The 15,245-nt window shown below is 44.4% G+C and overlaps 1 protein-coding gene across 3 annotated transcripts; it reads right to left on the reverse strand.

Annotated features, from left to right (window-relative positions):
- Positions 1 to 385: 385 nt before the first annotated feature.
- Positions 386 to 15,161, reverse strand: IFT46 (intraflagellar transport 46). Of its 3 annotated transcripts, none has more exons than XM_074936843.1 (12): positions 13,945 to 14,167; positions 13,448 to 13,544; positions 12,794 to 12,870; positions 11,704 to 11,837; positions 10,450 to 10,524; positions 10,247 to 10,340; positions 5,338 to 5,466; positions 4,761 to 4,879; positions 3,223 to 3,289; positions 2,655 to 2,715; positions 1,893 to 1,978; positions 386 to 764 (listed from the first exon to the last, which is right to left on the reverse strand). In XM_074936843.1, the coding sequence occupies exons 1-12, from the start codon at positions 13,960 to 13,962 to the stop codon at positions 669 to 671; spliced, it is 1,053 nt and encodes a 350-aa protein (XP_074792944.1). In that variant the 5' UTR covers positions 13,963 to 14,167; the 3' UTR covers positions 386 to 668. The 3 variants fall into 3 exon arrangements, with proteins under 3 accessions (XP_074792944.1, XP_074792945.1, XP_074792943.1); XM_074936844.1 differs by lacking the exon at positions 13,945 to 14,167 and adding an exon at positions 14,844 to 15,161 and having other exon boundaries at positions 387 to 764; positions 4,761 to 4,882; XM_074936842.1 differs by having other exon boundaries at positions 387 to 764; positions 4,761 to 4,882.
- Between the last annotated feature and the right edge of the window lie 84 nt (positions 15,162 to 15,245).

A 15,245-nucleotide genomic window follows, 5' to 3' on the forward strand; every position in this document is an offset into this window, starting at 1 on the left:
GAAATGCCTGAGCCTACCTCCAGGTGAATGACATGTTTGTGGCCCTTAGTGCTGTTCATCTCTCCATTTAGTGGCTGAACCTTGTACTCATCTCATAATAGAGACTGCTGCAGAGAAGCAATTCAAAGCCCATTCCTGCAGTGAAGTCCTGGTTCCCCAGCAATGCAGGCTGGGTTTCTGGATTAAATTCTTTTAAATATTTGCGTGGGGGAGAGAGAGTCAAGTTCCCAATCATTAGAACCAACTCTGAAGCTCAGCAGGCTGCAGAGCCACAAGGTTCAGAGTCTAGGGAATGGCTACAAAAGGAGTCCAAACATCTGCATGGGCAGAGGGAGGGTTATGTCCTTAAGGAGATGCTCTGCCTAAGCTGATTTCAAGTACCAAAGACACGGTTACCCTTGCTGAGGTGCTCCCACTCACAAGCACTTGTTTAATGCTGAATCCTCTGGGAATGAGCCAAAGGAAAAGGGTCATACAGCATTTACAATTAAACACCATGAGCTAAATTCTAACCTCTGCTAATTCATCAGAGTCGTACGCTGTCCATCTGCCAGTACACACAGAAAGACTGAGGTTTCAGTCGTGCTTTGCCTTGCTCTGCTGATTGGCTTAGGCCAAGGCTCTACTTCTAGGTGCAGGTCCCAGCTCATGAAGAAAGGGTCTTTTTCTCAGCTGAAGCTTAACACTTCTGTCTCTCTTGCTTGTGAGGGTGGATTCGATGGAGGACTCCCTACCTTTCTCCCTTCAGCCAGGGCTTTGAAATGCTGTGGGGGAAAGGAGACTGTGTTAGTATAGTTACTTGCTCTCGTCACTTGACAACACACACAATCAGCTGTTTAGAGATAAAATATTTAGACCACCAACTCCCAAAAAACCATCAGAATTCCACTACGGCAATATTGTAAGTGTGAGGCATTCTTTCAACTCACCCCCACAAAAAGGTACACCTCTAAGCAGAAATTGATGCAATTTGAAAAGCCACTCAACTACATTCATGAAACATAACGGCTTCCTTTCCACTCTACACAAAATAATCTGTTATTTAGAGGAAGAAACTACATTGATAAAAAGAGAACGGTGATGGAGGAGGAAAGGGGAAACACGGGGCAATGGTCCCCACACCTCCATAAATACATTAATAAAAAATGAAAAGTACATTCACATTCATCAGTGGAACCTAAGTCCCCTTAGAAATAAGTGAATTTATTGTACAGGGATGGGCAAATACTGGAGAGAACGTAAGGAGGATTTCTCCATATATAGCATGTGTGTCCAAAAAATAAAGACATTTTGGAAAATCCTTGGAGACTCGAGAAGGGAAATAACAGGGCGTCGGTATTTTATTGACTTGTCCTGTAAACTGCTTTTTATAAGAGCCCAAAAGAATTGATCATTCATTCTCCAGCTGCTAGTAGAAGTACCACCGCATTTGGTGGAAGAGTAGTGACTCTAAAACCAGTGACTGAGATCAAGAGGTGTGGGAAATTCTGGTACTAGAAAAAGTAACTCAAGTCAGTGTTCTACATCAGAGATTGTCAATACATAGCTATTCTAAGGGGGAAGTTGGTTGGAGTTTGCTGGAAGAGGGTCACTATATGCAAGTGTTGTATGAAGGAATGAATCCTTGTGAGTCATGGGCATGGGATGTGTGCAAGGTCAAAAATGCATTACAGCTAAGATTATTAGGAAATAACGGTAACACTTCAGAAAGTGATGTTCTTTGGCCAGGACAGGCACTGTTGTCATGGGCTCTTCAGCAGTGCAGGGGAGCTATTGTGAATTTCAGGACAAGTGGCTTAACACTGCCTCTCTTTCTCCCTGCGTGCCCCCGCCCCTTGAGCATTCTAACAGTGACAGCCTGGAAGGTGGCGGACAGGGCTGGAGTCACCTACCTGTGAGTTCTTGAACTCTGAATACAGCGAGAAGAGGACATGCAGGGACTGGACCCGACTCTTATAGACAGGAATGTCCAGAATAGCTAGGACAAAATAACATAAGGATACTGAGCACAACCCTGCTGCCTGGATATTGGCCCTCTCCAGTATCCTCTGAGCAGCCCCAGTGTTTGGGGCTTTACACATTCAGTTCTTTCTCCCAACTGCAGTCACCAGGAGATGCATCAGCTTAGGTCAGGGCTGAACTTAACTCCAGGTGTCTTACATTTCCTAACTGTGGTTCCATCTCTAGTGCTACTAGGCTACAGTGCAGTCAGGAGGTTAGCAGTGAATGGTGAATAGGACAAAGCCTGAACCGAATATCCAGAGGGAACAGACATATTTAGAAATATGGGACCCATCTGTTTCTTTGCACAAGGACATGATACTGGGAGCACAACACCCATCTCCAGGAAAAACAATTTCGGAATGAAAGCTCTGGGTCAGGGTTATTCACCTTGATGCAGTGTGGAACTGCTAGAGGTTCTGAAGGGACCTCCTATCAGCCCGCCCAACGGGGGCAGGCTCTCTCCCACACCTGGGGCATGGTGACATAAAAGACTAAGCTTGAATGGGAGGGGAATGCAACTAATTCACCTGCAATACCTCCTCCAAACAGCCTGAGAGCACTGCTGTCGGGAGGAAGTGCTGCCTGCTCAGACACCCCTTTAGGCACATAACACTTTAGATGAGAGTGACACGTACGGGTCCTTTGCTTACCACATATCATGTCAATATACTCAGCCAGGCCACAGTTGATGTCCGCAGTTGGAAGGCTTACCTAGACAGGACATGGGAAGACATGGAAAGAGTGACTCATGATCCAGCTCTTGTTCAGTTCCCATACAGCAAGAATACGTACTAGTGTTACCCCAGCACAAAGCAGGCACAGCCTGCTTTATATGGAGGGAAGCCTCTGGGGCCCATTCATCGCTTGGTGTCTTTACCAACATGTGGATGCCTGTTCACTAGGAACTGAGCTGAAACTCACTCACCCATTTCACACAGGCCACTGAACAGGCATCATAGGGTGGCAGCTTTCAAGCACCACTGACTGACCTGGCTGGCTTGAGTTGATAAGCTAGAACATACCAAATTGCCTGGTCATTGGTTGCAAGGTGGTTTTCCATTATATTAATACAAGAAACCCAAACAACTCTGAGCCAGCCTGCGTTAATGAGGGATAACACAGAGTAGGCAAATAGCAAACAGGCCAAAGTGAAACAAAAGCCCAGATTATGCCTGTAATACACAGCTGGGGTAGCTGTTAGACAGGCTGACAACATACCTTTCCCAAGAGCTCCTCAAATTCTGGGGACCACTCCTGCATCAGAGTCTCGATATCAGGCATTGGCCTGCAAGGGGAGAAAAACCACCCTGCACGTAAAAACACAGTATGCCAGGATTAATTTTGCTGGATGTGGGGCTTCCTGACAGCGCACTGACAACAGACTGGTGTGAATGGGGAGAGTGTGACAGCAACAGCACTCTTGTCCTCACAGAGAAAGAAAACAGACACACATTCGCGCCAATAAGCACACACAAGTGTGGTACTGATTAAGCAGCTTTCACAGTAGTCAAAACAAGGTGCCAACTCCATATTGCAAGAGACAAGAGCAAGTCATCCACAGATTTCACTACACCTGCTATAGAATGAGAGTTACTGTACTACACCTCTGGAGGTCTGGGATCAAGTCTGATTTGGATCACATGGGAAAATGAGTTTGATGGTCTCAGATTAATCCACACATCTGGACATCACAATCTATATACGCTACAAATCTCTTCACACGAGAGGCTTATGGGACAGCAGTGGGGATTGCTGGCTGGGACTGAGGAGTTTTGGCAGAGGTGTGTGGTGAGCTCAGGCCTGGAAAAGCGGGGAGTATGCAAGTCAGGATTGGGGATACTGGCAAAGCAGGGTGAGAGCTTTTCTAATAAATAATAATACCTTCCTCAAAGCGCTTTGCAAAGGTGCTCAGGATTTAGAGGGGGACCAAACTCACTTGCAAAGTTAAAGACACAAAGACAAACAGCTGTATGTTTCAAAATCAAGGGAGAGTTTTGCTGAGGAGTTATGAATCAATAGGAATTTCAGTTAAGAGTGGATGAGCCAAGTAAAGGTAACATGGAGAGAATGCACACAGTCATTCCTAACTCTTGCCTGTGTCAGAGATTTTGACTTGTACACACAATCCATAGCTGTAACCATTTACCAAGTATCTGATGAGATATTAATTCCTTCTTCACAGTCATGGCAAGAATAATTTTGATGAGGTGATGTTTTTATCTTCTCTAAATAAATCATTAGTCTAACTCTGTATCTGCATTTCTAAAACCCCTATCACTGCAGTGCAACATACTGTAGGTCAACAAAGTTCCTCCTCTCTCCTGACTCTGCATTTTGAAAAGAGTTAACTATAGTTCTTTGCTGTCATACAGAGCCTTTCATCTCAGGGTATCTAAGCACTTCACAAACATTAGAGAAGCCCCTCAGTCCTACTCTCAGGTAAGTCAGTATTACTATCCTCATATGACAGGTGAGGAAACTGAAATACAGAGTAAGTGACTTGTCCAACATCAAACAACAGGTCAGTGGCAGGGGGAAAATAGAACCCAGGAGTCCCGACTCTTAGTCCCCCACTCAAGCTACTTACACATGCACCCTTTCTACAAGGGCAAACTAGAGCTATCCGAATTACACAAAGTCAGCAGGAGAGAAATTCCATCCATTAAAGGATACTCAAACTGCATCTCTGCATGTAAGACAAGTGGTAAGGAGTAAGCTGAGTAAAATACAAATGTGGGAGGGTACAGAGAGCTCACCTGGTGTAGTGCACAGTAGCAGGAGGTTTGAAGCGATGTAACTCGCTGATGCTCTCAATCCAGTTATCAATGGCTTTGGGATTCTTCTCTGCATTCTCCAAGCTCTTCACTTTTATTTGCTGCTGAGAACAGAAATGAGAATCTGGAGACAGACTTTCCAAGGCTGGTGGGTCCCTGCTTCACTCCTATGCTTCATTCCTGGCTGGATTGTGTGGTTTTGGTCTCTTTCCCAGCTGCGCTATACCATCCAGTGTCTGCATATTGGAGCAGAAGAGCAACTGGGAAAGAACACAGTGACCCAAACCAGACAGCAACAACCACAGGGGAATAAAGCTCTGACCCAAGGAAACAAATGGATCCAAAGTCTGTTTATTAAGACGTGTGTGTGAATGAGAGCAGACACACTGTAGTCTAAAGGCGTGGGTGGGAAAGATGTTTTCCTGTTCATGAGAACTTAGTCAAATCCTCACTGCGCTGTAACCATGGGTAGTGGTACAGCTACACAGGTTAGAACAAGACTCCATCTTTCTACCAAGCTTAGTGTGGGGTAACCAGCTCTTTTTCCTTCATAACTTACTGCAACATTGTGCTGTTTGGAGTTTTCCGTTAACCAGAGAGAGAGCACCGTGGAATCTGACTGTTTTGTGGATGGCTCATCCAGTACCAACAGGCCAAGATTATCTGGCTTCCCATTGGGACATGGAACCTGCAGATAAACAAAGAGGAACTGAATTTTTTTTCTTCTAAATTCAAAACTGGAGTTTAAAGGCTGTTTAAAGTGAGCTTCTCTAAGTTACAGACTTGGAAGATCAATTTTCAGAGTAACAGCCGTGTTAGTCTGTATTCGCAAAAAGAAAAGGAGCACTTGTGGCACCTTAGAGACTAACCACACGAAAGCTTATGCTCAAATAAATTGGTTAGTCTCTAAGGTACCACAAGTACTCCTTTTCTTTTTGGAAGATCAAGTCACTGTGCTACAGACTGGCCTTAGAGAAAGAGGTGAGAGAGAGACAGAGTTGTAGAGCTGTATGGCAATTCTGGAGCAGAAAAAGAGCTGCAGCTTAAATGGGATGCTACAGAAAACAGAGCAAGAAGGAACATCAGAATTAAACGACTACCTGAAACCACTGAAGGAGGATGTACATGGTAAAGTTGTTAAAGCTGAGCTCACCGGAAGAGGTGAAAGTGGAGAGAGCAAAAAAAGCTCTGCTCTGTCCACTTAGGTCTCATAATAGACTCAGAGATCCGATTGTGAAATTTCATCATTATCAACAGAAAGATTTAATTTTAAAAAAACAGAGAGCATTCAGAGCTTTTATTCAAAGGCCTCAGTTTTTCCATAACATCTGTGCCCTTACTTTAAAAGGGAGAAGAGAGCTGGGGGAAATTACAGCAGCACTCAGGAGGCCAGATATCCACTACAGACGGGGATCCCATTTACACTCTCATACAGCTTCCAAAATCAGTAGTATGATACAGTAAGAGACTGTAAATAAGAGAAACCAATACACTCCAGTCACTTGAGATAGAAATCCAAATCTCAGACATATTGGAGGATAATCCAGAGGTAAAACTAAGGATGAAATTCTGAAAAAAACCTTGGTAGATGGTGAAATCCAAGAAAAGAAGGATAGGAAAATACAAGACAAAAGACTGAAATAGCAGAAGTGAAGCTGATCAAGAGGACTTGGATCCCTGAGGGACATGTGAAGAGTAACTATGTTAATGTTGTAAGAAAAACAGTACTAAATTTGCTTTAATTGTGGTGATCATAACTCTGATAACTGTGTTCTGCATTTTAACAAGTAGACAAAATAAAGGACAATAGGGGGACTACATGGGGGGCATGGACGGAAGAGACTGGAGCAAACTGAGAGCGGATGGGGAGGAGCCCGTAGGGGTCCTGTATTAATCCCCCCCATGTAACTCAAATGACCAGATGGTAATCTGAAACCTATCCCTATGACAGAGGATTAAGATCCCATAGGAGAAGAATATACCACCTTTGGATTGCAAGAGAAGCAATCAAAGAGTTCATAGGGAGAGTACAAAGGTTTAGGGTTCAGCAAAGGACATTTGTTTGGGGACTGATTTATACACCATGTTGGTATTTTATTTTTGGATTTAAAAGAAGAAGAATGCAGGAGAGGGGAGGAACCAGGGAGGCAGTGGGGAATTAATACAAAAAATACTATGGAAGTTCACAAACCGAAATCAAGCCATATTCAGGCACACAATTGTGAATACAATGTAATTAGAAATGAGAGAGAGAATGTCCACACAAGGATTCATGCCTTCAAACAGCTAAAGCATCATAATAATTTCAAGTTTTTCCATAAGCCATTCTCATGACCCCACATGTGGCAATCAGTTAGACCCCTGAGCATGTGAGCGAGAATCAGCCAGCCAAGCACCTGAGAGAAAGGATGCTTGGTGCCACTCAAGAGCTGTGGGTTTCCCTTTCCAATGTCCCCAGCTCCAGCTGTGGCCACCCCTGATGCTTGAGAGGAAGGAGATAAAAAATAAAACAAAAACGGAGTACCTGGGGGAGCATCCCTTTCTGACCCTGGCTGATGGTCAAAAGAAACACTGAAGGATGAGCTTTTAGGAACATAAGATGAACTGGAAGTGAGTCCCAGGATTGCTGAGCCTTGCCCCCTACCATCACAACCAACCCTGACACACAATCAGACTCATAAAATTGTCCAGCTCTCTCTAAAACTAATTGAGTTGTTTGCCACCACAACTTCTGTTCCAGAACCTCACCCCTCTGATGGTTAGAAACCTTCTTCTAATTTCCAGCCTTAATTTTGTGCATGGCCAGTTTATACCCAAATACTGCAACATTTTGGAGACTGGGAAATTATACTTGGAGGAGACTTCAAATGCACACATATTCCTTACTGGTACAGATTGGATAAAAGAGACAAAGTGGACAGGGAAGCAGGTGCAGCATTGATTTCTCTGATTGCTGGAGAGAATTGAACACTGGGGAATAAATTCACACATTTTAATTCATACTCTCATAATATATATACTAGACTAGATTTAATGTTAATCACTAAGTCCTTAGTGAAGCAGACTAGTGCTATGGAAATTGGCACCATTACATGGTCAGGTCATGCCTCACTGGAAGTGATATTTGTTAGCATCATCCTAAGATCACTTTTTTGGAAAATGAACTGCTTGCTTCTGCAGGACAAAAATGAGGTTGCAATAATTAAAAAGGACATTGTTCAATACTTTAAAATAAATAATAAGACAATATAAAAAGGTCTTCTCTGGGAGGCAGGTAAAGCAGTATTTAGGGGCCAGTTGATAAGCAGAGCCTCTAAATAGAAAAAAGAAAACAGCACTTAAGAAAAATAAAACCAGAATTGCAAATAAAAATGTTGTGACATTCATAACAACACAGGTTCAAAAAAGTATATAAACAAATACTAATATCAGGGGAAACTGAATGTGCTGATGGCAGATGCCACTGAAAAAAACCCTTAGGTATAAAAGCAGATGTTTTATGAAAGAGGAAATAAAAGTGATAAGATAGTGACACAAAAATTAGAGAGGAATAGATTATTCCACCAATTAAAAACCATCAGCAAAAAATAGTTACACAATGCAGTGAAATATATGCTACTTTTGTTCCTTATTATAAAAAACCCTAAACTTCAGAGTTTGACCTATCTGAGGTAATTAAAAAATATTTGGAATTAGCAGGCTTGCCAAAGATAAACAAAATTGACAAAGAAACTTTAGATAAAGAAATAACAGAAGAAGAAGTCTCAAAGGCAAGAGCAAGGGTAGAGAAATAACACTAGCACCTGATGGTTTTGCAGCTAAATTTCACATAGTAGTTAAGGAGTTATTAGTGGGTCCCTGAAGGGTATCTTCATTGCCATTCTGCTATGGGAGGGACTTCCACAACCTATGAAAGAAGCTACTGCTGGTCTCCCTAAAGTTGGAAAAGACTTTACTTTATGCAGCTCCTATAGGCTCATATCACTGATGAATCACAGCGAAGATTTTAAACAAAAATACTAGTTAGCCAACTGCCATCCATGCTCTCAGTTTATATAAACCCAGATCAAACTCGACTCATTAAGGATAGACAATGTCAGACAATATTTGGAGAGTATTCAATCATTCATAATGTCAGTTTAAAAATAATCAATTAATTTTGTTATCACTTGACTCAGAGAAAACTTTTGATAGAATAGGGCAGAACTTGCTATTTCAAGTCCTGTCCCATACAACACTGGCCCACGGTTCCTTAATTGGATAAATGCTCTTTACATGAACCTAAAAGCAGCTGTGTGAATTAATGGGGCTTAATCTCCCCTGTTTGAATTATACAGAGGGACTATGCTGAGATGTCCATTGTCTCTTACTTTTTGCATTGGCCATGGTGCCTTTGCATTGAGGATAAGGAATAATGAATTGAGCACAGAAATAAAACTTGCAGGAACACAACAGAAAATAGCTTTTCATGCTGCTGATATTATATTTTTTTATCTAACCCAAACATTTTCCTAAAATCAGTATCTAAAAAAAAATCCGTGACTTTGGAAAGCATCTAAATTTAACAAAATTTTGACAATTCTGAAATGTTAGCTATGAATTAGCTGGACTCTGATAAGTCATTCCCCCAGAAAACATTTGGATACAAATGGGCAACAAATTCTATAGGGTAGCTAGGAATTCAAATCTCAAACAACCTAGAAGAGTTATATGATTAAAATGTCAAACCATCAAATGTCAGCAAATGAAAAGAGATCTGGAGTGCTGGGGTAAATTTTCCATTTCTTGATTGGGAAGAAGAGCCACAGTTAACATGCCATGGATATCTTTCTTGTTTCAAAATTTTTTGTAACCACCCCAGATAAAAATCCTAGCAGGAATACAAAGGAGGATGTTAGATTTTATATGGAATACGAAAAGAGAGAGTGAATGCAGATACTTCGCTCAGACCCATTAAATGGGTTGGACTAGCTGTTTCAAATATTACAAGGTACTGTCAAGCCAGCCAGCTCAAAATAGTAGCAGATTGGGAGCATTCTAACCCAGTCCCACACTGGGTCTTTACTGAAAAAGAAAACTGTGGCTGTGTAAATATTGCTAGGCTACCAAGGATTAATAAAAAAATCCAGATATTTATACAAATCCTTTAGCAAAGGCTATTCTATGGGTCTGTGAAAGAACTAGATAAAAAAAAAAAAAAAACTTATCTCCTGATACTGTGACAGGGTGCACCAACCCCACACTGGTCCAGCAGGGGTTAACCCCACACTATGGGCCGAGGAGGCCAAGTCCCCATAAGTGGGTTTGGGCCCTTAGTCTGGCACCCTGTGTGCTGAAATTGCTGCTCTTCCAACAAAGAGAAAAGCAAATGCTGCTTCTCTCACTAAATTAATATTGTTTTCATGGGAGAGAGCACTGTTTGATCCTGCACAACAGGAGTTACAGGGGAAGGTCTGAAAGCTGGGTACCTTTAAGAAGGCATCAATGTCCCCAACAGCTGGAATGAAGTCTGGAATGAAAGGCTGCAGTTTGTGTTCAAGCTCTATCATTTGTGGAGTGTACCTGAGAATTACACGGGGAAATTATCATCCAGAAAAGAAGCATTTCCTTCTGTAAACATTTCACCCCCCACAACAACATCCGAATGCAGACTAGTTCTCCTTCTACTCACCTCCTTATATACTGGAAGAGCTCTTTAATCTCTGCAGACACTGGTAGATACTCGTAATCTGCAGGGTTGTAGGCACTAGAGAAAAGAAGAGATATTCAAGACCAACAGATTCATGCAGATTAACTTTATGGGGGTACTTATATCTGATTCTCTGTGGATGTGTTAGAGGAAGAGAGGGCCTTGGATGCTTTCCCCAGTTTAGCACACCTATGCGGAGGGGTGGATCTGGCTACAGAACAAATTTACAGAAGAGATCAAGAGAATCCAGTCTCTGACATCTTTAGGAAATGCTGCAAACTCTTCCTCTTTGAAGACGTGTTTCCACCATAAGAACACCACTCACAACACTGACACCCCCTTTTACCAGTTACTCCCTTTTTTTGATTGGAGTTTAATTAATAATACCATGGTGATGGGCAGCAGACCAGACTTTCAAAAAAGTTATATTACAATAAGTGTAATGATAAAACAATTATTTCCCATGGGCCAGGCTGGCTTGCATGCTAGACATCTGTATGCAGATGAATTGTCTGCAAAAAGGCAATAAATGTACTCTTTGTCTTTGTGCAGCACAATGCACTGAGCCTATTAATGGGCCCACTAATGTACCGTGCCCTCTATTAGTGCTAGTTTATTATACTAAGTGTCAGTTTATGCCAGGGTCCTGGGTACCCCCTACACTACCTCCAAGAGGCTAATTGCATTGGTTATAAAGTTCATGAGTAGGTATTTGTAGGAAGAAAACTGGGCAGCTGTATTTGAAATTTAAGAATCCTATCTGTGTCAATGAACAATCCAATTTTCAAGCTGTCTAAGAACAGTTCTATTGTATGAACAGTGCATCTTTTCTGATGCTTTTTAAACCCCAGTGACACTCTTTCTGTCCACATGGTCAATGGAATTCCTCCTCCTCCTCCCCACTTAATATAGCTATATCCTTGTATCTTCATTTTCAGGGCTGATACTCTGAAAGCAGCTCTCCAAAACCTTGGATTCAGACTTACAGTTCCCATTGCAGCACTCCAACCACAGTACCACTGAGCTGTTTGGGGATACTTGCACCTGCACATTATCTACCTCAGCTTTTAAACCCCTCATTCCCACAATAGCTAACCAAAAGACATATCTGCACAGTATTGTTAGACTGTAACATTATTCAACTGGGTTGTTAGGAGTCTTCTCTCAGAATGGAGACCTTGACTTTAATTCATATGGCTACTCTCACTGTTATTAGGAATTAATAATCCCTCATACCCCTCCAGAGGGGCTCCATGCTCCTCTTCATCATCGTCATCATCCGAGTCAGTTTCAGACGAGTCGTCCTCATCCTCCCCATCCTCATTCTCACTAAATCCTCGCTGGGGGGCCAACTGGGCTAACTTCTTCTCCTAGGTCAATGTTAAAACCAGAGTTATGGTGCAACATACATTTCCAGCAGCCCCATTTTCCAGCTCTATCATCTTTCATTCTAAACAGAAAACACCCTCTGTCCAAAACTGTCACAAATGGGTGGGGCACAGCTGTGTAAGAAAAAACAACTTCCTCTAGTGGCATGGAAAAGGAATGCCAGCACAGACATTTAATCTAAGGTTGCCACTGCTCTCAGTCTGACTCGAATGAATGGTTTTCAGTGGTGGTGGGGGGAATGTTCAGTTCTAATAATTAATAATTTGTCTTTCTCCTAGAGGATCTCAAAATGATTTGCAAACATTACTCCGCCCTCTCCAGGTCCCTGCGAGGTAGCTGGTAGTATGACCCCACTTTACAGCCAGAGAAACTGAAATACTGATGCGGGGGGAACTGGCTCACCCAAAGTCATTCAACTAATTGGTGGCAGAGATGGAAACAGAACCCAGGAGTCCTGACCCAGAGTCATCTTATCTTCTCTAACCTGTAAAAAACACTCCCTACCTTTACAGCCAAATGTGGGTGTAAGCCCTTGTTTTTCCCATCCCTCTTTTTATCCCACTTCAGCCACTGAGTGACAACGGGCCTGGTATTCATTATATCCACACTGGATGGTGTCAGCTGCCATGATGTGAAAATCTCCTTCCAGATCTATTCTTCCTAATACACTTAAATTGTTCCATCTCTTCTAACTGAAGGAAAGAGCAATCTGACCCCTTCTTACCTTCACCCTAGTATAAATAACGTGTCTTGCCAAAAGATACTGCAACTACATTCCTTTCTACTCAAAATGTGTCAAAAGTCACAGAACTTTCCAAGCTGTTTTCCTGCAATTTCCCCAGTAGGACTCAACATGCAGATAACAAGGCCCCAGTAGATGGGGGCTACAAAATGCTGTGATCGAGCATAACAGCAGAGAACATGGGCAACCTCATACCTTGTTTATTTCTTCATCATACTCATCACTGCTGTTATCAGCCATGTTTTTGAGCTGTGGGCGTGTGGACCTCGGACCTGTTGAAGAGATCACCAAGAAGGTTTCCGTATGCTACCCAAGTTTGGGTTGTGGGATTGCGACATGGATTGTTACATTGAGGCACTTACGAATGAAGCCCTATCTACACAGGCCTTACACCCAAGTTTAACAATCATGCTTATTCACATTTTCAACTTGCTTTGGCTGAACTAGAATATAATGCAGGGGCTGGCCATGGTGGTGAAGCCCAAATCCATGTTAAACCAACCATGTCCTAGATGCAGACCTAGATTTCAGTGACAATTGCCATTACCACATCTGATCTCACTAGCTTTGTTGCAATGAGCACATTTCATTAATAAAAATGTGTGAACATATTCTATTTTACCTCCTGATAGTAATATGCTCATGAGCAAATCCCAGTGAATCTGCTCACTCTCCCAATTTTATGGAGAAGACTTAAATCCCATCAGAGTATTTTTAAGAAGATATAATAACCAAGATCAAGCTGCCAATAGCACTCCTGAGGTTGGTCAGCGTTTTAGTTTTAAGGAAAGAGACAAACGGTTTTAGTAAGACAGACAGAAGCAGGATGTGAAATTAGGCTTTCCCTACCTTGCTGCTGCGGAGTTGGTGTGTAGATACTGGCAACCTCTTCTGAGTCGTTAATCTCTAGACTCTCATCATAGGGCTGGTTTTCAACTATTTTGGTCTAATAATAAACACAAACACTTTCGGGTGACGTTTACAGGGCCGCACTTTCCCTTTCATGGTATTATGGGCTCGCCCTAGTTCATGACCGCAAAGCGCTTTGAAGATGAAAAACCTCTTTAATGCTGCTCATGTGAAAGGTCCCATCTGCCCCGGGGGTGCCTCAGGGAGGGACCCAGTTCGGCACGTGGGCGCTCCGCGCGCCGTCGGGCAGTTAGGGACCCAGAAGCCCCGCAGGGCCGGTGCCCCCAGGCCCGGGGCTGGCATCCCACCGAACGCCCCCGGCGACTGTTTTACTCCCCACGGGCGCCCCTGCGGCAGACTCGGGTCCCGGCTCCGGGCAGCTCGCGCCGGGCTCCCTCCCCCGCCGCGCCTCCCCCCACAGGCTGGCGCTCGGTCACCTGCAGAGCCTCCGCCATGTCCCGGCCTCTCAGGGCCCTGCCCACCGCCTGGACTCCATCCTCGCCGGGCCCAGCCTGTGTACCGTCACCATAGCGATTGGAGAGCAACTCTCGCGATAATTTGCAGCCCCAGCTCTACGGCTTTCCGGCGACCAGATCGCCTCACCCAGGATCACGTGGAAGTCTCCTCCCCTTGTGTCTATGGTTATGGGAAAGCTTTGAGCAGCGGCCCCTAGTGGTCGAACAGCTTCACGGCAAGAAAAGAGTGGAGGGCGCGTCGGGTTTTGTTTCGCCAGCCCCATGCACAGCTCCAACTCAGGTTGGCCTTACTCCAGATCGGGTTGGCTTGGTCTAGCGCACTATCACCCCGCCCAGTGCAGGAAGAAAAGCTCCGAGCTGTTCTAGTTCGAGCTAGATTGGTTTACAGCACTGCAAACTCCCCCATCGTGTTAATGCAGGAAGGATGGGAAAGGGGCTGCAGTGTTCTAAAATGGACTAGACTGACTCCGGGCAAAGCAAATCCTTCTAACGCCTCTCGCGCTACAAGGCAAGGGGAGCTTTCTAATCCGTCATAACTTGCCGAGTGCACTTCAAACCCTCCGTCAGCCTGTCTGAGAAGGAAAGTGTTGTAGCGGTGCGAGTGGCAGGGTATTAGAAAGACAGGGTGGGGCGGGAACATCTTTTATGGGACTAACTTCTGTTGGTGAGTGCCTCAAGCTCCCGAGTTTGTCTCTCTCACCAACAGAAGTTTGGTCCAATAAAAAAAATGTTACCTCACCCCCCTTGCCCCTCTGGGAAGGCAAAGGCGGCAGGGGTTAGGTTTGCGCTACATCAGGAGTTTTCAGTCTGAGGTCCGTGGATGGAGAAAGCAGGGGCGGGATTGGCAGACACTCTCTTACCATGAGGTCTTCAGGTGGACAAGGCCCGGACTAGCCTGTGCCCTAGAGCCGTCTAAAACAAACTCCCCTCAGCTTCAGTCTGGCTGCATCGACAAGCCCTCGCTCCAGGCTTGGCCATGCCCAGCGCTCCCTACGGGGTCAGCTCGCCTGCTGTGGGGCATCTGCCGGAGAGGCCGGGGGCGGGCGCTGCTCTGGAGCAATTGGCTATAGACGTGGGTGGGAAGCAGACCCGAGAGCGGCCCTGGCGCAGCAACCCCCCAGGCCCGGGGGACGGCAGGCGGCTCAGAGGCAGGCCCCACGCCGGGGAAGGCGGCGCGGCCCTCCCCGCACCGGGACACAGCGCTCCACGGGGGCCAAGGCGGAAGGCCCGAGACCTGCGCCCCCTACCGGGGCGGGGAAGAG

The sequence above is a fragment of the Natator depressus genome, chromosome 22 (assembly GCF_965152275.1).
Source record: "Natator depressus isolate rNatDep1 chromosome 22, rNatDep2.hap1, whole genome shotgun sequence".
NCBI classification, from domain to species: domain Eukaryota; kingdom Metazoa; phylum Chordata; order Testudines; family Cheloniidae; genus Natator; species Natator depressus.

Coding starts and splice junctions, on each gene's coding strand:
- IFT46 (XM_074936842.1), bottom strand. Junction 4,883..5,337: donor CCAAACAGCACAATGTTGCA/GTAAGTTATGAA, acceptor TTCTGTTCTCAG/CAGCAAATAAAAGTGAAGAG. Junction 2,716..3,222: donor TTGAGGAGCTCTTGGGAAAG/GTATGTTGTCAG, acceptor TGTCCTGTCTAG/GTAAGCCTTCCAACTGCGGA.